This window comes from Larimichthys crocea, chromosome I (assembly GCF_000972845.2).
Source record: "Larimichthys crocea isolate SSNF chromosome I, L_crocea_2.0, whole genome shotgun sequence".
Lineage (NCBI taxonomy): Eukaryota > Metazoa > Chordata > Actinopteri > Sciaenidae > Larimichthys > Larimichthys crocea.
In genome coordinates, this window is record NC_040011.1 from 12,705,221 (window position 1) to 12,731,510 (window position 26,290).

Below are 26,290 nucleotides of genomic sequence, written 5' to 3' on the forward strand. Positions count from 1 at the left end.
GTTAAAGGGAGTATCCAACCCGTGAACCCCTGAGCCACGAATAATGGTTCGACCTGGTTTCTCGGATGCCTACCGCTGCTCTTTAGGTGGAACTCTCTAGGAAGCTTCATAAAGCTTTTTAGCAGTCGGCAGAAGTTCACACTCCCACACACGGCAGAGCCTGGCAGCCTTTTCTCAACAACACCCACATCTCCAGAGCCCGCGTACCTTCACAAAAGGTTCACAGTGAGCAAAGTAACTGATGCAGCTTCAAGACCTTCAGCTTTAGAGGCGAGCTCTTCTATTCATGTTTGATGGGGGAAGAAAAGCGGGTCTGCGTTTCAAAGACCCACAGAGAAAGGGCAAACAGCTATGATCTATAACAAAGTTCCTTTCTAAATTGCTTGTTGTGCAAAAACCCCTCTCTGCTGTCACACCATCCAGCCTTTAAAGTATTGATCTGCTGCACCTCTGCGGTAAATTGGAATGCTTTCACAGTGCACACAGTTACCTGTCCATTATTCTTGTTTCTTTCCTCTGTTTTCTTATGGCTGCCTAAAAGAATCTGAATGAACTTTCCTTTGTGAAATTGTTTTGTGTACAAGTCGTATCAAATGCTGCACCTTTGCTTTGACGGGTGCGATAGTGGTTTTTGCTGTGGTTATTTTTTTGTTGTGGTGGTCGTTGTTATTGTGGTGGTTATTGTAGTGGCAGCTGTGGTTGTTTTTGTTGCTGTGGTTGTTCCGTCGTTCTGGTCATTGCGTTGTAGTAGTAATTGTTGTTTTCATGGTGGCTGCTGTGGTTGTTTTTCTTTTACTCTTTGTTGTGGTTGTTGTTTTTGTAGTTGTTATGATTGTTTTTGTGTTTGTTGCCATGTAGTGTTGGTTGTGGTTGTTGTTTTTGTAGTTGTTGTGATTGTTTTTGTGTTTGTTGCCGTGTAGTGTTGGTTGTGGTTGTTGTGACCGTTGTTGTCATGGCTGTTGTGGTTGTTGCTATGGTCATTTATGTTGTAACCGTTGTTGTGGTTGTTGTGTTTGTGCTTGTTGTTTGGTTGTTGTAGGAATAATTGTTTTTTTGGTTGTTTTTGGGTTTGTTGTGGCGGTTGTTGTTTTGGTTGTGGGTGTTGTGGCCGTTGTTGTTATAGTGGATGTTGTTGCTGTTGTTCTTGTGGTTGCTGTTGTGATTGTTGTTTTGGTTACTGTTGCTACTGCCTGGCTTTTGTAGGACTTAAGTATCATATAGATGCAACACAAGTGAATGGATTTGTATCAATTTAAAGTAACTTCTTGCTGTATTCAATTTCTGCTTCTCTTACACTGAAAATCTAACAGCCTTCAAACAAAAAACATCACAAAAGGTAAATGCTGCTGGCAAACTTTTTGTGAGTGGGTGTCCACAAAGGGTATGTGTGCTTCACCACACACTAGCGATGTATGAAAGCCCAGACTGGAGCCTGCTGTGGACAGCACATTCAGCCTTTGAAAAGCTTAGACTCTGTCGGGATTGGAGAGTTGATTCCCCAGAGTCATCACCTGAGCTCACGGGTTTGCTGGGAGAATCTCGCCGTGACTCAGTGCTGAAGGGATATGCACAAAGTCTCCAGCTACAGTAATCTCAAGACCACGCTCTCACACTCACACAAACACAATGTAATGTCCTGGAGGGGATTCCACCCTAAACTGCAATGAAACTCCCACTGAGCGTTGAAACAGCAGACTGACGTGGTGTTATGGAATCTTTCAAATTATAACAGGACGACCTCAAACAAAAATCATAAACAGCTTAACCGCTGAGCTACAGAAACGCAGGAGGTATATTAAACTGTAGGTAGCCATAGCAACTGTAATTCTTGCTCATGCTTCGATACAGGTTAGCTCTCACCGGTGAAGAAATCAACATGGGTTAAAATGACAAACTGAAAAGCGCCTCTCTTCTCTATGTGTTTACTTCTCCCTCACCATATTTTCCGCCTCCTCGTGTGCACCTCCGTGGTCATTTCACGTCCCAGCTCCTGTTGCTCTGTCCAGAACAGTGAACGAGGAATTTCCCTGAGACATATGGTGGATGACGTAGCCCCCGATCCTACCACTAGAGTCAGACCATCGCACTCTCTACACTCCACACCTCAACCACCGTCCCCGCCCCTCTCTCCACATGTCCCTCTCGCCTAGCAGTTCACAGATACAAGGCCAAATACCACAAGCTATTAATCCACAGAAGCATACAATATCGTCAGTGCGTAGATTTTCTGCATGGCTTGGCCCGGTGGGAATCAAACCATAGAAACCATGGCTGTGTTTGGGACTAGGGACTGTTCAGGACACTCGGCATATGACAACCAGCGGGACGTGAGGCTTGGCCTGTACAGAGTGCAAAAAGGAAAAGCTTATAGTGACCCATGTGGAGAATTATATAGAAACTAACTACCTGTGATACAGGATTAGGACTTGGAAAAACAACAAAGGCGTGAATGCAGCAGTGATTAACTCATGTTTAGAGCGATTTCTGAATTCAACACTAAATATATTTGGCTTTTAATGAACTGAGGACGAATAAAAACTGTCAGTCTCAAGGACTCAGAGTCCTGCTGCCTTTTGTTTTCTAATCAGGTACTGGTTTACACCTGGGAGGGCAGGTGAACGCTGTTAACACCAATTAACTGGTAAGACGGGAACCCAGCAGCAGTCTTATCTGTAGGCTAAAGAGGAGGGGATTTATGATAAATGCAGAAGAGAATGTGATGACGGCTTGATGATTTTCACACTTTCAGAGATGTGGATGGATTCTTCCTCAGCCGTGTGTCATCATGGTTTGAGAAAAGTCTTTTAAAGGAGCAAAAGTACAACTGATGCATTTAAATTTGCGTTTTGTCAGCAGACTGAATGATCCACAAATAAACAGCGGTGCATTTGATGACTTGGCTTGAAACTCGGAGGCATATTTATTCGGTTCGCTTGATAATGTTGGAATACGCAACATCCTAAGAGCTCCACCCATAGTAACAGTCCTAGCAACACTGAAGATAAGAGCACTAACCTTGGTGTAACCTTGAGGGTAATCTCAAAGCTTCCAGACCCTCCCCATGTTTCTAACCCGCGGTGAATACAAGAGTACAGAGTGAAGATGGACGTACCTGCAGGGACAGTTTGCAGCAGACAGTATGAGCGTTCTGATTAATGAACCAGCGGACCACATGGAGCAGCACAGTTTAATGGACCTACAGCAGCTCAGCCTGCAGTAGATATAATTGATGAGGCTCTTTGTTTGTTTTTCACGGAGTGTGTGTGAGTGTCAATCGCTCTTAAATCCTCAAAGTGTTCGCTAATGACGGCAGAACTCAAGCCAAAGGGCGGGAACGGTCATTTTAATGCCAAGGTGACATATTGAATAGGGCGGCCATTTTGGATACGGGTCAAGAAGGTGCAGCGAAGGTCGGCTGTTGCCTTTTGCCCCTCGCCAGAGAATTACACATTGTTCTTATTGGGCGAGAGCAGCCCAGCGTGTTGTATCCGAGAGCCAAGTGGAAAATTAGTGGTTATCTAAGGAGGGGAGACGTCACAAGAGTTATTTTAGGCAACAGTGGTTCCTTTTATATAATCAGCTGCGACTAACTTTTGTATTAAACGGGCATGGAGAGAGGCCAGGCTGATGTTTCAGATGCTAACCACATATGTTAGAACTTTAAAAATCATGAATGCTATGATTATCAAACACATCCGTCCATCGCAGGAGCCTGTTCCAGCTGCGGTACACCCTGGACAAGTCGCCTGTTCATCACAGTTCTGACACATAGCGACAAGCAAGCATTCACACTCACGTTCACACCTATCACCTCTATTAAGTGCATGTGTTTGAACTGTAGGAGGAAGCCAGAGTACCCAGAGGAAACCCACAAAGACACGAGGTGTCTGCTGGGGTTTGAACCTGTGCGGTGAGGTTAACAGTGCTAACCACTGCACCACTGTGTAGATACCACCATAAATACATATAACTATGACTCCCAAAGAAAACATCCAACCAGCCTGCTTTAAGTTATGTTGTGTACACTGCTAACAGCAAGCCAAAGCATCATAATGTGTAGAAACATTTCATTTCAGATTCTGGATCTATTTTATGATGATGAATTTCAATCACAAAGCACCTGATTTTTTCTTCTCCATAGACGTAAACTTTAAGGAGGGTAAACCTTATGGGTATTGTAGTATTTAAAGCCATTTGTCCACCCATATTGTCTCTCAACCAATCACATCATTTCTCCCATTGGAGCGCTCTGCCTCAAAACAATTCGACTTTCTAAATTCCCCGTGGTTTTATAAAGGCATGCAGCCTTTTAGTGACAAATTTCAGCGGCTGAGTTGATTAACTACGCTGTGCACGGTTTTATTTTTACAATTTCATCTTGTCCCTGAAGTAATTATAAAACGACTTCTGTATTTCATCTACTCAACCCTCCTGACCCAAACTAAACGATGTTGTTTGATGTTAAATCATCATAAACGGACGGTGGAGGTCGGCACCGTGATGTTGCATAATGTAGGTGCAAATATCCAGGCCAAACAGATGACTCATTTCCTCACACCGCAGTCACTGCAGAGGTAGAGGGAGAGAGAGAGAGAGAGCCCATCTGCGGTGTGCATGTGCGTGACAAATGTGCCGCTCTGTGGGTCTCTGAACACAGTTGTGTTTTTGAATGAATAAGTGTGCATTCATGTTTGAATCTATGTCAGCGGCATGTGAACCTGTTCTTTCGTTGCTTTATATTTGCCTGCATGTGTGTGTGTGTGTGTGTGTGTTCAGGAGGGATATGTCTCTAAACCTTGAATATGAATGCACTTTATCTATGTTTATGCTCATAAGGTCTTCTTTGGTGAACAGACATATGTTTGAGTTTCATCACGAACGGAGCAGTAAGTGGATTTTCGCAGCCTGACTGCACAAACTGCCCTCGGTGCATCTGCAGGGGTTGTCGAGCAGCAACACTGACTCAGTCATTTCTTGGCCATGTGCTTTAAAAACTCACTTCACGACCCGACTTGTGTGGGAGCGAACAAACTCTACCGCGCCTGCAGCGGCCATTGATAAGTTCACCCTCCTTCGTGTGTGTCACAGCAGCAGGCGGCTTCTCATTGCATCAGGATCCTCCCGGCGGGTCAGCGGGCCACAACGCATCACTGATTCCTCGTGCCCTTAACTCTGTGTGTGTGTGTGTGTGTGTGTGTGTGTGTGTGTGTGTGCACATCAAGTGTACAGCTGCTGACCTCTATAGAAAGTTCTGGATGCTGCTGGGTTGACTAACCTGCTGTCCTGGCTGGTGCTTCTGCTGTTTACTTGTGCAAAGTCAAACTAAAGTCAGACTAATTTCAGCTGGTGAGCTACAAAGTTTTCAGGCATCGACCAACGCAAGCTCAGGAAAAACCTTAAAGGCTAAAATACACTGGATGCGGAACGGCGACTGAGCCGATACATTTCAATGTTAGTCAGTGTGTCAGCTCACACAGTCTCCGTCCTCGCTGCGTCACGGCTCCGGGACAACACATACGCAGAGCTTCTATTGTTCTCGGACGCTGGAGCACGGCGCATAAATTTAGCACAGAGTAGATTGTGCAGGGAAGGAAATCGGCTACAAAATACAAAATAAAACCCCAGTTGATTTTCAAAATAAAATACTCCAGGGGCGACCTGAAGTCAACAGGTGAGGGGTTTTCAGGCGTAATCATTGATGACACCTCACATCCTTTTTGTAAGGACACCAGAAAAGAGATGCAGCGTGGAATGCCATCGCAGGAGTCAAAGAGACTACAGCCGGCAATATCGTGCGATTATACGTGAATTTGTGAGCTGTTATGCGTTCACGCGACGCTCGGTAGCCGGCGGAGACGCACCTGAGCGCATCACAGACGGATCATGTGGAGTACGCAGCCGTTCTGGAGCGGAGCCGTTCTGCAGCCGTTCCGCATGCACTGCATTTTCGGGGTAATGCTCCTCTTGTATCTGAAGACAACAACAGTCTATGTGTGTGTTGTGGCCTTTGGTTTCCCTCTCACCTGGTTAATTATCACCACACCTGCATCCCATCAACCAATGACCAGCTCTGCACATCAATGGACACCACATCATCACTGACCCCCTACGCCACAACCTCCCTGCTCTCAAAGAACATGCTGTCCACATAAACGAAGCCATTCATGATAACACTCTCACTCACTATTTTCACTGGACATCACCTTAGACTTGGACGTTTTTCACCTGTAACAGATTCCAATAATCAAATCAAAAATATAAAAAAATAAAACATTTCTGATCCAAATGAACCTTCGACATTTTCAAACAACCTCCAGATTTTCGAGCGTGCTGCTTAAATCCACCCAGCCAGATGGCGTGATGTGGCTGGAAGGATGCCAGCTTGTGTTGTTATAGATTCTTGGCATTGATCTTCACGAATGTATGGGCTGCCAACAAACCTGTAGGATACAACACAACGTGTACGGCGTACAAGATATTTGAGTTTTAACGGGCCCCCGCCTCGTTTTAACGTAATAGGCAGCTAAAATCGTTCTACGCACAGCTTGAGCGTTCAAGGTCACCAGTCAACTACAGATGTACGTACAGATGGTGTTACATTACATTTATAGCTGTAGCGTTTTATATATTTCATATTTGAAAACGGCCATAAATCTTGAAATAATAACAGCTGTGGGGGAGCACTGAGTCAACTGCAAACAAAAAGCTGCAACATTCCCGCAGAATAACGTTGATGAACACTGTATGCATGTACACACACACACACACACACACACACACACACACAATGGAGAGGGTGCTCCACATCACTAATGTGTGCTATCCAGTCATCCCTCTCACCGCGGCGTACAGTTAAGTGTCATGCAGCCTCGGTGTGCGCTATTAACTGCTTTCTAGGTCAAAGTGTGAATCAGTAATAAGCATCAGCGGCTCTTATGAGGCACATGTGTCTCTCAGCTCCCCACGGCGGTGCAGGTAGAGTGTTTTGATTCCTTGAACTCCCCACCAAGATCAGAGCAACAACAAAAAATAAATAAAAAAATCCATTTGGAGATGTAATTAGCTGAGAAGCAGAAGGAGTAATGTGTTTGTGTGTTTATGTTCAGAGGAGCTCGTTTGTCTGAGCGGGACTGTCGTGTGGTTTCAGAGTGCGTCTCGTGTCTGTGTGTGTGTGTGTGTGTTTATTTCTTATGCCGATGGCAGTCTGGTAGTGATAAGCCAGAGACATGACATCACACACCAGTTCACACAAGGTGTTACCTGTGTAAAGCACAAGCTGAGGTTTAGGTTTAAGATTAGCTTTAACAGGTGTGCATCCAGCTACTGATGTCTTTGTCTTAGCAGCTGGAGAACGCGTCAGGAACTCTTCATGTTGAAAATAAAAAAGAATTTGATTGACAGCCACGTCAGCCTCATGGGGATTCCCTCTACAGTAGTTAGTCTGCCCGCCCCCGGCAGGCTGTTGTAAGGCAGAAAACCCCCACAGATAGGAGAATGTCAATCAATCGCCATTATTACATAAAGAAGAAATGTATCAGCAGCGTGCAGAGACCGAGACTCGCACAGAGTCTGCTTTGGTGTTGAAGTCGGCATGTACAGACTTCTTTTTATTTGGATGTTGACTCAACTTCGGCTTTTGTATTTGAACATTTTTTGAGATGGATTTTCTTTTTAGGTTTAATCGTAGAGTTCTGAATAGGACAGGCCTTCGTGTTGACGTGGTTTCAACTCCATTTGGAAGCAAGAGGAAGGAGCCACCAGAGAATTACTGTAACTGTGCTGTTTAAATGATATTAATGACTACAAAAGAGCATGTTTGCCCTGAAACAGACCCAGAACCGACCAACCAAAACCTCAGGAGGCTTCATGAGTTAGTCAAACTCAGGCAGCGGTTCCAGGAAATCCTGTCGGTCGCTGTCACTTTACCATGATGCTGACACACTCATGGACCATGATGACAAATAAAATATCAATCATCTCCAAACTGACACTTTTTATTTTATTTTTTAATTGGTCGCTTCAGTAGAGCCAGGTGGAAGATTTATGTTTGTGAAGAGAAGTTTTTTGTTTGTTTGTTTGTTTATTAAAGTGTTATTAAAGTGGAGCATCCAGTATAATTTAATATGATTTGATGCTTTTGTTTGTTTTGTACACTTGACAGATACAAGTCGACTGTAGCTAAGGTTGCATATTAACATTAATATACAAACTACACAGTGATCTTGTGATTAAAAAAAGCAGCTTAAGGCTCATTTGTCTTCTTTCCAACCCACTGCAGAGAAAAAGGAAGCTTGGATCATCAAGAAACTTAAGAACTAAATTGCTTTTTTGAGTATCCCCATCTGATTTCAGAGGAAAGATTGAAATTTTTTTTATCTGTCGCACAGAAAACACTGATTATTTTGACTCTCTACAGTCTGCTGAACTGATAAAACACTTCGCCTGTGATAACATGACTGACTTTCATCAAAATAAGTTTAATGTGGAAGTTTTTAAACACATTAATAACTTCAAATTAATAAAACAATGAAACAAAAAGGACGAGGAGGTAAAGTTTTAAAAGGCTTTTGTAAGTTTAATGTTAACAGATATCTCAGAGGTGTAATCCTTCCTTTGCTAGATGATAATAAACTTAATCACATTACCATATTATGAACTTTATAGCCACATCATGATTGACCGGGCTATTATAAACCGAGATATGTGAGCATTTACATATTTAGCTGCTGTTAGCTGTTTAAACGCTCATATGTTGCCAATCACACTGAAAGAAAATGTTAATATAAAAATCAAGTCTTCAACTGAGTCATTATTTTCAAAGATAAGGCCCTGTGTCGTGCTGTGCTGTGCAGCGGAGGTGTGATATCATTTCTCTGCATCAATTTATCAGGATTACATCGCCTCCCCTGTTGGCTCATTTCTGTGAATTGGGTTAAAATGGGATGAGATCCACCATAAAACATTATTCTTACATGCTAAGTCATCCAGAAAGCCAGTTAAGTGTGAAGAAACTCACACACACACACACACACTGCTCACCCATGTGCAAAGGTTTTATATGAAATCCAGCAGGAAGCATGTGTTACAGAGAAATTACATGTCACGTTCTTCAAATGGTCAGCTCTGGAAGTGAAACGAATAGTGCACGCCAACTGCACTTTGCAAAGATGTGCAAACAGCAGTCATTGTGATCTCTAAGTATGTGGCTGAACGGCATTAATAACATGTTGGAACGTCACAGTCACGGCGCCGCATTAAAAATCCCATTTCAGCTTCAAGGACGGCCGCGTTTCCACCGCTTAAATCAAAGCTTGACACAAAGGGAAAAAAAAAAAAACTATGACGTTTTTATACAATCAGCTGTCGAGTGGCTGCGCGTGAATCTGTCCCACAGCAACAGGACCGAGGCCTTTAGCTCGTAAAGACGTAGTCCATATCAGCCTCATTAGCAGAGAGTGGACAGAGCTGGAGATAGAAGGAGGAGAGAACAAAAGTGGGGCATTCATTTACAGCTTAATACTTTGAGGGGAGGGGACGTACATTAGAATATCCACACCAGCGACGAGAAAGATTTGAAAACAAAAAAGAAATCCAGACGCTACACACACACACACAAAAAAGAAAATACAAATGGGTCTCATTTCTCTCTTGAAACAAGCAAACAGCTCGTATACCTGAGGGCTTTGTAAGGTCATACGGTATATTTTCATATAGCCATCTATCCTCCGGGGTCCTTCATCTAATCCTAATTAATCCTTTAGGATAATTATGTTTTAGCTCCTATGTGACCGCACAAGCACAGCTCAGGGAATCGCCTCGTACATTTTACATTATCAATAGTAGCCGTGACAGAATCATGAAACTTATTTGCCCACATACATGACTCTACATTTAGACTATATGAACTGTGTGTGTATATTGGGGTTAATAAAATGTTCTCTCAGACAAAGTGTTGTAATATCCGTGTATTTTCTTTCCTGCTGTACAAGTATTTTGTAATGTGTAAAAAGTCTGGGTCTGTTGTCATGGCGATTATGTTAATAATGCCATTACAAGTACAGAGAATTATCTCCTCGGTTATTAAAAATGCAGACTTCCTAGAACAATAAAGGGAAGACGTTTGCAGCCTTTTGTTGTCCGACATACTGTACGACACAGGCCTATCAGACGACACCACTAATTGAATAGAAACTTAATTTATTGAGTAAAAAGATCCAAAAAAAATCACTGCAGTCAGGAATAATAAACAATCCTTGTGTTTCCTGTTTTATTTTGTAATTCTCCTTGTGTCTGTACTTTACTTCCTGCCTTTGTGTGTCTTGTATGTGTCACACATTCAGCCCTGTTTTGTCCGTCAGCTTTGGGATCTTTACTTTTACTTTCCTGGACCTTGCCATTTTCTTTTTTTGCCTGTTTTGTGTATGAATCATCTTCGGGCTGCACAAACTCTCCCTCTCCTCTGGCGTCCTGCATTTGGGCCTTGCTTGCACAGTTGTGACAAATCCAATAAAGGTGGAAAGAGGTGAAATGACAAACCTCCAGCTTGGTTTTGACACTATTTATCCCTTCATTAGAATTGATTTCCCCGACTCTACAAACACCCAAAACATTTGAAATTCAAGCTCTGTCTGTTTATTTCTCAGTCTTTTGTGTCTGTTCGACAGATTGAATGGAAATCCATTCAAAGGGCGCCAAGATTATGGAACTGGCTCGTAACTGAGAGGTCAGAAATGCCTCCAGAATATTTAATCTTTCTGTAAAATGATTTAAGATCCTGAAATGGATCATTATTGCAGACAGTGCAGCTGTAACAGTGCACAGAAAAGGCAGCTATAAGAAGGAAGTCACGAAGAGGAATTCAAATCTGGAGTTGACTGACAGCAGCGTGACTCTTCTTTTTGTCTGAGTGCCTCAAATCCCTGACTCAGTGTGAATATCTGTCTATGCATCCTGCCCGAGTCCTCTGCAGCATATCCACTGTTTATTATAGAGTCTTATTTTCTGTTGACACACACACACACACACACACACACACACACACACACAGACGTTTGTCCTCTTAGAAGATGTTTACATGTTTGTCCAGTAGAGGTGTGTGTGTGTGTGTGTGTGTGTGTGTGTGTGTGTGTGTGTGTGTGTGTGTGTGTGTGTGAGGCTGCTCTGTCTGTAATGTTGTGGTACAGTTCCCCCAGAGCTCCCGCAACGTTTCCCCTGCTGTGGTTTTCAACGGAGCGGGAGCTCTGTCGCATCCCACTGATTACGACACACAGGGTGTGTGTGTGTGTGTGTGTGTGTGTGTGTGTGTGCATTGTTTGTTTATCAGTATGTCAGTAGGTTTAAATCGGATGGTGTGTGTCAGTGTTCATGTGTTGTTGTTGCTGTGTGTTTGCTTTCCAATTTAGTGTTTTGTATGTGTGTGTGTGTGTGTGTGTACTGACATCATTTCTGTCTCCGTCTTACTTGGGCACCCACACACACACACACACACACACACACACACACACACACTTACACTTTATCATCTAATGCCAGCTAAATCCAACCACTATGGTCCACCCCAGTCTCTTTTGTCTGCACACACACACACACACACACACACACACACACACACACACACACACACACACACACAGTTTCCCCTGTGGCTGCCTGATTGAGGTTTCCATGCCTCGCCCTTTAGATTTACTGTAATCGACAAAAGAGGGAGGGAGGAAAGAAATGGAAGGAAACCTAAAATTGAAGGATGGAGGCGCAAAGAGGGGATAGAAAGAGTGATGGAGTGAGAGCGGAGAAGGTTATGGAGCTGCGCAGGCGGGGAGGGGAGTGATGAGGAGCCGAGGGAGGTGGCAGAGGAGGGTGGAGTAAAGGCAGGAGGAGACGTGACTGAGAGAGAATGAGGAATTAGGAAGAGGAAGGAGTGTCAGAGGGAGAAAAGAGCGATGAACAGGAGTAGCAGGGGAGGGGGAGGAGGAGAAGGAGAGTAACTCCGAGGTCGCAGAGGACGGAAAACGTCTCCCATTAAACGGAGATTACAGCTTCTGTCGGTCCAGAGTGCAGAGCGACTTTACAACCTCTGCCGTCAGCAGCTGATGATATAACACCCAGTTTTAAAGATCAATTTGTCACTTTTCATCTCCTCCTACACCTCATTCTCCTCCTCCTCTTCCACCGGGGTCGAGGGCAGAGACGCGAGAGGAGGGAGGAGGAGGAGGACGGAGGAGGAGGGAGGAGCAGGAGTTGCAGCTTCATCGAGAGAAAGCCGACTTCTATTTACGAGCACTTTTAATGATGTCATACGCAATAAATCCTCCCCTCTCCCCCCTGCACGCTTTCCCGATCTTCCAATGACACACACACACACACACACACACACACACACACACACACACACACACACACACACAGTTGCTGTAACTGCCTGGCAGACCGAATCAATTCCTCATTTGTCAACACTTTTCTCCATCCGTGTCACTGATAATCTAAGGCCAGTGGTTCTAAATCTGTGGTTCACAGACTCCAGGAGTCCTTGAAGTGGTTTATGGGGGTCCAAGCCAAATAAAAAGGACAAGGCTTCACTTTGATTTGATTTTCTACAAGTTAAAGGACCAGGTGTGTGTGTTTTTTTTTTTTTGCATGCTTTAAACCTTCATCTGCAAATCGTGCATTCTTTATTTGTGCAAACCATGACGTAAGTGAGTTTTCTTCAACGTCGGCACAACAGTTTACATTTAGTTAACAGTTTAAAGTTAAATCTTCATCTGAAGGTAGCCACTTTTGATTCTCACATCCTGTTACCTGCATGCAAGCAACACCTGCTCACACACGATTGGTCAATACTACTCAGAGCCCAGAAATCGTCACAAACCAAAATCTTGTCTCTTGCCTACAGATTCTGCATTAATCTGTTTACAGAGATGAATGATAGCTACCTCTGTTTTGTCTCTAAGGTCAGCAGTGTCAGCAGTACACCTTCACTTTGAGCTGGATGTACTCAGACCCAGCTAGAAGATCTGGTTTAAGCAGGCCTTAGATCTGCTGAGCATGATCACAGCTGGATGTGATCCCACGTGGTCTGTCGTGCTTGTATATTCATACACAGCTGTGCTGCACTGATTACAGAAAAAGAATATAGTTGCCAAGTATAGAGCAAAGTGCTAGAAATATTATTTCCCTGTGCGCGCCTGCACTTAAATCCACATGATCTGTGGTGAAACAGCTAAAACATACAAACTACAAACTGTTAACACTCTCCACAGATGACCCTTTAACTTCTTGGGGGGAGATCTTTGAAACTCCTGATCTCTGACTGGGATTTCAAAGGCTAAAAGGGTCGTGGGTGACAGAGACGAGCCGCGAGTGAGACGACCTTGGTCTTCACTGTATAAAACAGACAGAATACAAATCGCAGCCTCGATGGGAGCAGATGGAGTGTGAGTTTCTCTTCAGAGCGAACAGAGACAGAGAGGGAAGTGAGATAATAGCCCACAGCTAATCCACTGCACACTGAAAACTCATTACTCCTTAAGAAGACAACAGAAAAAAAAGATGGAAAGAAATACTCCGCTTAAGGTGAAGACCTTGGCACAAACCGCCCGCTTTTCCTCATGTGTGAAATTTCTTTTATGCACAGTTCAGCGGATTTGACTCATCGTCTTTGTTGACGAGGAGCTTTTGTACGAGCCCGGTGGTGGACACCCTGCAGCTCCCCAGGACACAATAACACACCCAGCAGCAGTGAACCCCCCACACACACACACACATACACACACGTCTTAATACATAATGAACACACACGGCTACCTGATACAAACAAACAGAACACGGCTGCAGAGACCACCCGTCTTAAAGTGACATACCAGTGTGCAGGATTACATTTTCAAATATAGGCTATAGTTTCCGATCATTTCCGTATGATCTACTGATAGAGTCTTCAAACTTGCCATTAGAGTGCTATTGCAGTGTATGAAACGTTCTCAAAGGTGCAGGTGCAGATAGACTTAATAGAAAAGTCTGCACTACATCACACACTGTAGTCTGCTGACTGATCTTTTTGAGTATCAACCTGATGATGGGGCGACTAATGATTCGCCAGTTGGCGACACGAATGCTCAAGTTGTGAATCACAACCAAGGAGGAGAAACGACGACGACAATCACCATACACAAGATAGACGCTGATATCATAGGCGGTTTATCTCGAACCTTGGCAGAACCGATACGTGGGCCTGGCTTTGCATCGGTGTTGACAAGATGTTGGGCGATGGGAAAACCACCGGTATGATCCTTTCTAAAGGATAATAATGAGTATGAATTTTACTTTTATTGTGCAGCATATTCTACACCTTTACAAATCCCTTTAAGTTTTATACGATATTATCAGTGCAGCTGTCAACGCTGTTCTCTGGTTCTTTAGTTAGATATTAGAAGTGAAGTTCTATTAATCTAAATCTGTCCTCGAGAAGTCCAGTTCAATACAAATGCATTTTTAATGTTTTCGAATCGATCGGAAGCCCTTTGTGGACACACAGAGGAGAGGAGTCATCAGACCCATCTCGTCCTGTGAGAACATAAACATTGGAAAAAGGAAGTAGGCAAACACTCCAGCAGCGTCGTGGCATCACTGAAATAATGAGAAACACCTGGCTCAGTCAGCTTCATCCAATAATATATATATATATTACCATATTCTGTTTACACGTTGGTTGAGCTTCCATCAGAAGTCCCATATTGGACAACAAGTTTTCATGAAATAACATTTTTACATCAAGCGTCTCTAAACAGGAGAGTTTTTATGTCGGGGAAACCAATGAACAAGAATGAGGTGGTTTCCTCACGACCGAGAAGATGCAGCTGTTTAATGAAGTGGATCCTGTTCTGTCTCATCCTGTGACGTCTCTACCTGCAGATTTACTGTGACATAAACTCACCTCCAGAGACTGACAGGCAGAGGAGGCAGTCACGACTGCACGCGCATGCTACATTAAATCACGTAATGGAGAACAGGTAGTCAAACAGTGTGTGTGTGTGTTTGTGTGTGTGTTCCTATTGGTCGCTTGGTACCATGTGATGAGATGAATCTCTTTCCACCACTGTTTACGACTCAGTTATCAGATGTTCCTCAGTGTTTGGTGCTACATATAAATGTGTACCTGCTCAAACGTGACCTGTACTCATATTGGGACTGTAGTTACAGCTTGTTTAAAGAGTATCTGTCCTGTTCAATGAGAACAAACTGGGTCTGAAGCTTGGATTTTAATTACTATCACTATAGATGATACTTTTGGAAAGTGAGTCAAACTGGAAATTGTGCACACGATGGCAAAAATGAGCAATAATCTAGCTTTGAAATTGCGTTTGTGTTCATATTTTATTTGTTTATTATGTTTTTGTTGCTTAAATCTGCATTCAGACTGGACGCATGTACCTGGAGATCAAACTCTAACTAACTACATGACTTCTGTGATACTCTATCAGTGTAGTATCTGATGTATTGGCCAGACGATGATGTTTGGAAAATACACAAGATGTTTCCGTGGATGTTTTTGACACAGCTATGAAAGTCCACAAAGGAAAAATGTGCTAAAAATTGAATATTTGATACTCTAATGGTCATTGTTTAGGGAATTCTCAATCGTGGTTATAAGAAACCGATGTGAAGCGCTGATAGGAATCAGAATGTGTCAAAGTTACATCACCCCATGTCTCCGAAAATGCAACAGTTGCTACATCTTGTTCTGTGCCAGTTTTTTTTTTTTGGTATTAAAGTCCCTGAAAAGACGGTTTCTCAATCTGCTTCTTACTATGAGAGACTGCGTCCTGCATTTACACAGTTTTCCTACAAAAGTTTGGATTATTTCACCTGAGAGACTGCGTTATCTGCCCTTGTTTGAAGTGAGCATCAGTGATGTGATCTGATGGAACCACACCCATGCAGTCCTGATGACGCAGCTTCATTTTGGACTACTGGACCTCTTCTGATAGCTCAGGATGTTTTTCTCCAAACTTGATCTTTGATTGTGACTCTCAGAGGATTTAAGAGAAACATTTAAAGTTATTTAGTAACATTTTAAGTTAACTCTAACCCTAATTTCTACATAACTTTCAACTTGTACGGTCCTTAGTCATGAATATTTCTTTATTTAATCTAAATTCTCTTTATGGTTGAGGGTAACAGAGGAATTTCAGTGCAGAAATATCAGAGTCAGATCATCTCCAGAGGACACCAACAGCAGCAGCAGCAGCAGAAGCAGTGTTGGATATCCACTCTGTGCAAACGTTGACTCTACGGACGAATCACCAAGCTGTGTGAAAACCATTTAGAGTCCTTTCAACCTTCCACTGCACCATCTGCATATTCATACGTGATAACAAGTTCATATTCCTTCAAAATGCATTACTCCGTTATGATAATCTCACGTCCGGGGAGTCGCAGCAACACAAGCAATTAGAAAATCATTCACGTGCCTGCACGCTGGAATGAAATCACTGAAGATTAGATCCTGTTTTGATTACGGATTTTTTTTTCCCGCTCCACCTTCAGGTGGAAAATGTGTACTCAGCATGTCGAGATAAGAGCCACTGCAGTGTCCAGTCAAGAGGCACAGCCACAGCATGATTAATGTGAAGACTGAGACTTGTTTTAACACCTCTTGGTAAGCAGGTGGCACTCACTGGAACATGAAATGCCCTCTTTGGCCACAACGGTTCAATCTACGTTACAAATCACCAGCCTGTTACAGTAAGCTGTACTCAGCGAGCCCCCAGGGGCCAAAATACGGCATGTGTGCAGCGAGCCAGCAGCAGCAGCAGCAGCAGATGTGAAGGAAAAAAGCATACAGGAGAGTGAGAAATAAAAGATGAATGACTGCCTCCACTGCAGCTGTGGAGAAGATATGATGTGTGAATTTGGGCGAGGAAGGCAGCTGAACAAGTCGGACTGAAGTTTGTGGAGAAAAATAAAACACACACACACACAGAGTGTGAAAACATAAGAGTGATCTTACCTCCCAACGCTTGTTTCATAACGAAATTCATGATGATGGCTTTTAATTCCCTGCCTTCTTTATCCGAACGATGTTACATTCACTTGTGACGGAAAAGTAGAAGTCCTCTGTAGCCAGATCTGCAGAGGAAAATGACAAAAATGGAAGTTTCTCGCGTTAAAATGTGTTTATCATGCAGAAAAAACCAATGCATACACAACACACAATACAAGGAGACAGGTCAAGACTTAATGTGCCATCAAGCAAGGCGAGGAGGTCACTGTAAAGTCAGATTATTAAATATCACTAGAAATATTTCTACATGTAGATCAAATTAAAGCGTTCAGGAGCCAAACGGTCACATGGAGCCTCGGGCAATGTGTGTTTATGTGTTTCTTCAATGCGCCAAATGAAGGACGCCAAGGTCAATGGTTCAAACACAACCCGAACACAATTAACGGACAGCACGGAGCACCGTCAAACATCTCAAAGCACCGGAGACAAATCAGCAGCTACGAGGAAACGATTCTTTTACCCGGACTGCTGAGTGTTTTAGTAGTAGAGTAGAGCTGTCACGACAATCAGTAATAACCTCTACGCGGCACAGCTCCTCCCGCAAGACAAGCCGACTTTTGAGAAAAGTCCTCAGCTGAGCTTTGCACAGGACAGTCTGCCGTCACGCATGTGGACTTGAACCGCTGCTGTGTATTCTTTTTATTTTTTCTTCTCTCTCCCCCCCCCCCTACCTCTTTCCTGATCATGTGGTGAAACTTTCCATCCTCCATTGGAGGGGACACTCCATGGACACAGCCATCCCACTCCGGCATCAAAGCACGGGCTGCTCCGTACAAAACAACCCGAGCCAACCGTGACACCACCGTGCGTATTTTTCCGGCTGCACATGCAAACGCAAAACGGGAAAAAAAGGATCGACCTGATGGAGATGGTGTTTAAACGCACATGCACTTCCTTGTTTGATCGGAGCTTGGTTTCAGCACCACCGCGCGAGTGGAGAGCTCCCCCCCCCACCTCCCCGAACCCTGTCTCCAAAAATAAAGCGTCGATTTACCTCCGTCCGGCTGAAATCCTCCTCTCACACACACTCACACACACCACACTACACACACACACTCCTCACACACAACCCAAACAAGGATCGGAGAAGCAAAGAGGAGAGCTCGCAAGCTGCAGCACGAAGTTATCCCGCAGCAGGTAACAGCAGCACGGTCTATGTCGAACTGCTCGTCCCTTGCATCTCCGGCTCCGCGGGGCTGGGGAGAAAAAAAAAAGGACGTCCTTGGTGCCTCCTCCTGCTGCCTGCTTCGTCTTACTGCACACACACACATGCATACACACACACACACACACACACACACACACTTGCTCTCTCTCTCACTCACATACGCGCGTAAAAAGAGGAGGAGTGAGAGAGGGGGTGGTGGTGGTGGTGGTTGGTTTACGGAGGGTGAAGCTGCTTGCGTTCACACCGTGATGGGAAGGAGGGACTGGATCACACGGAGGGATGGAGGGAGAGAGGGAGAGAGGGGGGAAAACGTCCCGCTAACGTCCTCCTGACCGATGGAGAAGAGATCAATTATTCGGTCCTGATGCTGGCTGGATGCTCCATCCTACACCACCACCACCCCAACCCCAGCCCTCCCCGTTCTCTGCATCGGGGACTCACTTAAAGCGGGAGTGCAGATGAAAATGCCGGGGAATGTGAGGGCTGTGTTGTAAATATGTTGTAGCTGCGTGTCTCTTTGTTGGCCTGCACTGTCTTGTTTGTATCCAGGAGATGTGCGACGTGGAAAAAAAAAAAAAAAAATGTTCCCGTGGGATTCCTCTCGTGTTGCTATAGGGAATTCCAGCGTGTGCTGCTTCCCACACACCGAGCTGTTCTTCATTATGTTTGGCTTGTTTCATAACGTCATAATATTCCTCCATACATCAGGGCATGTCAGTGGTGTGCACAGACTCTGTGAAGGCAGGGGCGACCTGCAGAAAGAGGCACCTCCTCCTGCTCAGGTTCATTTATTTTTATGCCCAAGGTCAGAGAGGCAGCTGGGATGCTCGGGCACCCCTCTGATGTGACCTGTGGGGCGAGAATGAAGAATGGATGTAGCGCTGTGGCCGAGGCAGCCTCTGAGCATGCCACTAGGGCTGAAGTCACACGCAGACATTTTCAGCTGACACACACACCAAGATTTTAACCCCTTTTTCTTTTTGACACACCGCTCAGGGTGAGCTGTAGTTGGCTACAGTAGCTGCATGACACTTTGACTTGTGGAGCGCTCATATAATAATGGATGGAGCAGGTGAAGCCGGTGCAGAAATGCCTTAAACCTGCATTATTTCGAATGACCAGCAGGGGGCAACTCATCTGGTTACATTTGTGTGTAAACTTATGAGAAAATGACCCAACTTCTCACTCAATTTATCACCTCAGTAAACATTTTGTCAGTGAGTTAACAGTCTTAATACTTTGTTTATTTTGTGAATTGGTATCTAGTAAAGATAGAGGAATGCAAATCCTCTCAAGCTCCACCCTCTCATCCAAATATGGTCACGTCTGGCTCCAAAAACACCAAGATGATGACGGTCAGTCGACAAAGCAGCGGGTGGGCATATACCAAAATTTTCTTTAAAACCAAATTATGATCTGTAAGTAAGCTGCTTACTCTGTATCTGTTACTGTATTGATTTCACTAACAAGGACCACGCCCGTGCAGATGAAGTTTAAACATGTTTTTTACAAGTGACATTCGGGAAGCATGGGTGATATGCTGCAGGAGGGTTTAGAGGGTTTGAGGGATGGAGGGATGATGGGATGAGGGTCGGAGGATGAGGGATGTTAGGGTGAGGGATGAAGGGAGAGAGGAAGGGATGAGGGGAGGAAAGGTGAGAGGGATGAGGTGGGACCATCGGCAGAGTGGTCCTGAGGTTGACGGGAGGAATCCTGGAAGGATCCTGGGGGGATGGAGACTCTGAGTGGGGGAACCGTCTCTCTGCGACTCTACGGATTAGAGCCCCTGGTTCCTGTGTGAGAATGGAGACGAGAAAAGGGGAGATAAAGCGAGAAAGAGGGTTTGGGGGAGTGGGATGTGACAGCGGCGTCAAAGAAGGAGTGGATGGAAAAGGGAGTGCTTAAGTACATGGAGAACGGAAATTGAATGAGTACGAGGCGTGGCCCCCTTTTCCCGAACCCAGTTTATAAAAACTCCATTTAAAACATCCTAAACATTCCAAAAGGCATGTTTAGGATGTTTACTCCTCAGAGTTTGACTTCATACTGAGTTTACACATGAAAATCCTTTTACTGATCACAAGGAGTACAACACAGCCTGTGGAACAGTTGTATAATCTTCTTTGGGTCTTTGGAGTGTCTGAGAAACGAACTCATCTTGGGCTTGGAGACGACAATTCTTTAACAGTTCAAACTGTTTACCGGGCAGGGGAAGTCTAGCAAAGCATACTTTATGTATGGCAAATATAGGATTGAGCATTTGCTTTACTCATACTGGAGGCTCTGAGGTGTTGGCAGATCTTCACAGGTTTCATGATAAATATGCAGGATGGAGCAACGATTTAAAGACTAAAGTGATGGAAAGGAAAACTCGAAATGTCTCCATGTTCTTGCTTTTCTGTGCAAATTAGTAAACTGTCGTTCCTGCGTTGATGTTATGGTTGCAAGCGGCATGACTGACACCGTACATGGTGGTCTTCAATTATGCACAGTTCTATTCAGTTTTTATTTTATAGGGAAATAATGAGCCTCCGCTGACTTTTACGACTTGAATTGATTTATTCAAATTGAGCATTTGAATGCCTGAATCACTGACGGCACCAAGGTCACATACATATTTTATCATTTTCTCTCCCAAGTCCATTTCAAATGCATTTGTGTGTTCTAATCTTTTGTTCTGTTTTGATGGATCCTGGCCTAGCTTATCTCAGAAACTTGATGACGTCTTCTCAAAGACATAAATTCATCTTCTCAAATGCAGATGATTTAAAGATTTAAAGAGTCTTTCTTGAGCTCTACACTGAAATGTTCTCCAGCTCCTCGAAATCTCATATACACTTTTACCGTAAGATTCATGCATACTATATGACACTGCCGCTTAACATACATATATATTCTGTATCTACTTGTTTCAACACTCACAGTTGGAAGTACTTCAGACCCAGTACAGCATCTTTATGGCGGATGCTTTACAACAAATGTGTAGAACGGAACGTGGTATGAGTTTCGTTTGAGTTTGAACAGTGTACCTTCCAAAAAAAAAATAAAAATCTGGTACTTGACAAGAATACTTTTGTTCTACCGAGTGAGCTTGACGCCTAGCAGACACAATATGATTTTATTAGTTCATAACGCCTCTCGAGCCCGTTTTGTTCCCAGTGTATAACATGGATCGTTTTTTTTTTTTTACTTGTGAGGCTGATCTTTTCAGCGACACCAAACATAATACAGTATTAAACTTTATCCATGATAGATGATGTGTTCTGCAAATTTATGCAAATCTGTCACACTGAAATTTCATATCTAACACCCTTTGAGCTGTTTCTCATTTAGAACCCAATTCAGCATTCAGCGACGTTCTCCCAGTTTGCATGATTTGTATGTAAAATCGTGACAACCCTAACCCTTCGCTTGTCAGCTGTATAGCAGGGACATGACATGTTTCCTAGAATTAGGCTGCATGTAGAGAATTCCAATCCCCGCTCTCATTTTATCTCACCCGTTCACTTCATTGGATGAATTTCTCTAACAAAAGGCTGAGCAGCTTGCCAAACTCAGGTAATTAGGCTTCCTCAATTTTCTCACCCAGGTATTTCTCCCCAAATACTGCGGCTCAGACGGAGATAAAGTTAAGTCAAGTCCAACAGTTTTATGTGTTATGTGTGCAACTGCACATACATGAAGCTCGAGTCCACAGAAAATCCCTGCCAGTATAAAATGATGCTATTAAAGCAAAGGGTATTACCTGCATGGAGCTATTGTGTACAATGCTTTTTCGTTTAAAGCAGCACAGAGCAAGATTTACATATCAAAATACGGCCGTTTTATATTCTTATACAATACTGCAGCAGAGAGGGGATGAGGTAGGCTAACCCTGGTGCGGTTTGGTCATTGAGTCATATATTTAGTTTCATTCAGGGGAACATTTCTGCCTGGTACTGAAAGAGCCCCGAAAAGGACAGGAAGGCTCTGAGGAGAGTGGTTTGTTCAGCCGAACGTAGACTAGGTGATGCTCTACCCTGCCTAGAAGACATTTATACCAGAAGCTGCAAAAACAGGGATAGAAGAATCATTAAGGACCCCAGACACCCAGAAAATGGCCTTTTCTTCCTGCTGTGATTGAGAAGGTACAAGATATACCAGCCCAGCACTGCAGCGTCCAGCCTCAGGCCACTACGATGCTGGACGAGGATACTCGTGTCCCTTCTCTAGAGAAGCGCTTAATCTTTTTTCTATCTCCTTCTCCTCCTGTTGGTTTCTTTTGACGTAAAGCGGATTGGCATGAGCACACTGTGCTGATCTTTTCCTGAGGTCACCTTAAACTTAAAAGTGACCTCTCTTCTTCATTTTGCACAAACTTGCACAACTCCTTCTTCATTTCTGTTAGCTTCAACTGTTAAGCTGGAGTACTGCTACAGGTTGCCTCCCGGGACACTATTGGCCAACACAGAGGTCATTTGCATCCACCTGCGAGCCTGAGATGACCTATTGATCACGAGCTGAAATCAATAGAGACTCACATTAAGTGTTTTTTTTTTAAACACATACTCAATGCAGTATTGCACTACCAATGGGACTTTGACAGTCCTCTAATCAATTTTAATGATGAATCGCCGTGCTGTAAATATGCAGAGAGTGCCGTGGCACTAGAGGCTCGTGACCCTGCAGAGTTCAGAATAAACTGGAAGTCACCCAAGCTGAAGGTACAGTAGTGCATTTAGCCGACTGATGGTGCAACTGATCGTTGATTATGCTGCAGGGGCAGTTTGACCTTCTCTGTAACTTCATAATTATTCTCATGTTAGTTGACTGAATATTCAGGAAGAAGATTTCCCCTCAACACAGTCGTCTGAAAGCATCAGAGTTAAAGTGTTTTCAACAATCCGTCAGTCATTCAGTGAGCATGCTGTGATTTATATGTTCTGTTGTTTCTTTGAAGACAGAACATACATGTGCCAAGAGCGGTATTTGGTACTTTCTTTATTTGTCAGCAGCTTGTCCAATACTAAACTTTTTTTCACGACCCTCTGCACCTCGTGGATACACAGGGTTTAAATTTAAACCCATCTGCATCAGGTAACTTTGTATGAAGAGCAATTAGTCTACACCTAGAAGTAGTGTGGTGCATGGATGGCTCAAACAAACACAGGATTTTCCCCATGAGATCAGGGTTCTTGTCCCAAGTGACACCAAAAGTTACTTGTGGCGCCAAACCTTAGCAGTTTTGGTGCATGAATCTAACCAAACCGTTACTGTTTCACAATGTTAACCGTGTGTTTTTTAGCACACCCGTCCTCGGCACAGACGCCATTAGCCGCTGCTAGTGTCTGTGTGACACGCAGCAAGGGCGCGACAAAGCGTTGGTGTACGACAACCTAGAATCAGAACGGTTGGAGAAACATGAAACATCCATGCGCTGAAAAAATTCAAGCGCCTGTGTCATTTATTTAAATTGCATCTGATCATCATGGTTCCCAAGTACATTCCAGAATGACGGGCGGGTTCATTGTGTAAATATGAGAGAAACCGACTCACGACTGTGACAGCTGTCTGTGGAGTTGTGTAGTTAAAAGTTTTATTCTTGACAATGAAGGAACCAGATAAAGTGACATTTAAACACAGAAACTCCAAATCTAACTGTTTCCAACCTTTGCCCTAAATGTAACTTCATACAATATCCCTCAGAGCTCAGTTAGATAAAAGGAGAAACAAAATCAAAACCTCACTTCCTCCTGAGCACACATTTGATGTAAAGCCCGAGCATGAAAAACACACACACACACACACACATACATACACTCCCCTGACATCTTGTTAATGCAACTCAGGCCCACTCTAATGTACTATATTCTCCTTTCTTTCTCTCACTGTGTCTGGTCTTCCTGCACATACACACAGTAGTTGGTGGTACATCTTTGGTTATCTATGCAGGAGGAACGGCGATGCCTGCTCTGACTCACTGACATCAGGATCCCCAGTGACCTGCCAAAGCTGATCTGGGCCTTTAAGTGGCGAGGTGGCCTGTATATCAACATGGGAAGCCTGCATGATGCCATTGACGCATCTATTCCCCCGTGTGGTTGCTGATCTGTGCACAGCCCACACATTTCCCAAGAGGATAAATTGTTTAACCTGGAGGTTGGAGGATGAGGGCAAATGCTGGTTCTCTGTTTATATCTGGTGTTCAACATGACTCATTGCCAAAAGTCGTCCCAAGCACAGAAATAAGGGTAGCATGTCTAAAAAATTAAGATATATTCCCATTCTAAGTAAAGGCACGGCCACATTACTCGCACTCTTGTCTTGAAAATGGAAGTGATGCCATGGTTCAGACAAGTATAATGAATTGATATTGAGCAGAGGGTGCTGGCATATTAAAATAATGACTTCTCCATATCTAATGACAGTTCATCAGTTTAAGATTAAGCAATCAAGAACATCCGCATAATCAAAAGGACCAAAACAGGAAAAGCATGCTTGAATATCTTCAAATCAGTGTCTTCCACAAGGCTTCAATCATGTTGAATGGGAACTGGTGCAAATGATTGCAGCATAGAAATGTAATATGAATCACCTTCATTTTTAAAAAAGCTGCTTTTACAGAGATTATTTTGTTACAATCAGTGGTGGCGAATCCAAAGTGAGGCACTAACTTATGTCGGGATGGCAGTAGGTATGTGTTTCCAAACTTTAACTTTCCCAAGTCCTCAAAATAACAACAACTTGGTCTTTAAATTTAGGTTAAATACAAAATAAAACAATGAACATTCAAAAGACAGTCTCTTGTGTGTCAACCATCCCGGACATTTAAAACCATTTGATTTACCTGTTCTTGTGCTGACTTGCAAACACCTCTACAACAAAAGGCTGCTTTACTAGTCAAACAATCAAACTAAGGTCCTACCGCTGACTGGGCAGATAGCCAATCACAATTTAGGATCGGTGGCAACTGGGGTGGTGGAAGTGACTCATTCTGACACTATCCCAAAAACCTAAAATACCCATCATACCCCTAATATAGATGGATAACCTTGTGGGGATTTAATGTTAATCCCCAGATAGGTGGTCCATCCATCCATTTTCTTCCGATCTAGTCACGGTGGCAGCAGGTTCAGCATGGCATTCCAGACATCTCTCTGCCCAGCAATGGTTTCTAGCTCCACCTGGGGTATCCTCAGGCGTTCCCAGGCCATATGGTCTATATAATCCCTCCAGCAAGTTGTGGGTCTGCCCCTGGGTCTCCCGCCAGTTGGGCCTGCCTAGAAAAATCTCTAAAGGAAGAAACCCAGGAGTGATCTTGGTCAGATGCCCAAAACCAACCTCCTTTTGACGTAAAGGAGCAGCGTCTCTCTCCGGATGTCCGAGTTCAGACTAATTTCAGCCACTTGCATAACTTTTTTCCTTTGGTCATTACCCAAAAATCATGTCCATAGGTGAGGGTCGGATCGTAGATTGATTGGAAAGAGAGCTTTGCCTTCCAGCTCACCTCCCCCTTCACCATAATGATGCCTGTCCATGTCGCACTTCCCATCAATCGTGAACAAGATCCCAAGGTACAGTACTTGGGGCAGCATTGGTGATGAGTCCACGTAACCTGACTGGAAACAGGTTTTGACCCCATATTGAGTTCAAATGATTATTTCAGCACACACACACATAGACATACAGTCCTCAGCATACAGGAAACCAATAGAAAATCAAACTCATCAATTACACAAGTTACAGAATCTGCTAATAGTCAATATACAGAACCTGACACTTTACTGAAGATAATTACTGACAAATAATTCCTGCCACGTTGGCCCCTTTGGTGTCGTTGTTTTTCTTTTTTTATTGTGTGCAGCCCTGGAGGAATTGAATCTTTATTAATATTCATTCACAGCGACTGAGCTTGTATTATTAAATTGCTCACCATGAAGTTCTGCTCTGTAGTTTTGGATCCTTTTTCATAATAAAACTAAATTGTTCAACTGGGGTCATCATACGCCACCCAAAGGCCTCGTTGGGATACAGACATTGCAGTTTGTCTGAAAACAATCCAATCCATGTCGAGGTGCTATCCTCCA

The 26,290-nt window shown here is 43.7% G+C and overlaps 1 protein-coding gene across 2 annotated transcripts in view; it reads right to left on the reverse strand.

Moving 5' to 3' along the window:
- cplx1 (complexin 1) overlaps nucleotides 1–18,300 on the reverse strand; it is a 65,653-nt gene extending 47,353 nt beyond the window's left edge. Inside the window, exons 1-2 of one of the 2 annotated variants that reach the window (XM_027285336.1) lie at nucleotides 18,051–18,300; nucleotides 17,003–17,121 (exon numbers count right to left, since the gene is read on the reverse strand). In XM_027285336.1, the coding sequence (XP_027141137.1) occupies nucleotides 17,003–17,033 (31 nt within the window). In that variant the 5' untranslated portion in view covers nucleotides 17,034–17,121; nucleotides 18,051–18,300. Of the gene's footprint in view, nucleotides 1–17,002; nucleotides 17,122–17,516; nucleotides 17,689–18,050 lie in introns of those variants that run through there. The other variant, XM_027285339.1, reaches the window with a different exon arrangement.
- Nucleotides 18,301–26,290: the final 7,990 nt, after the last annotated feature.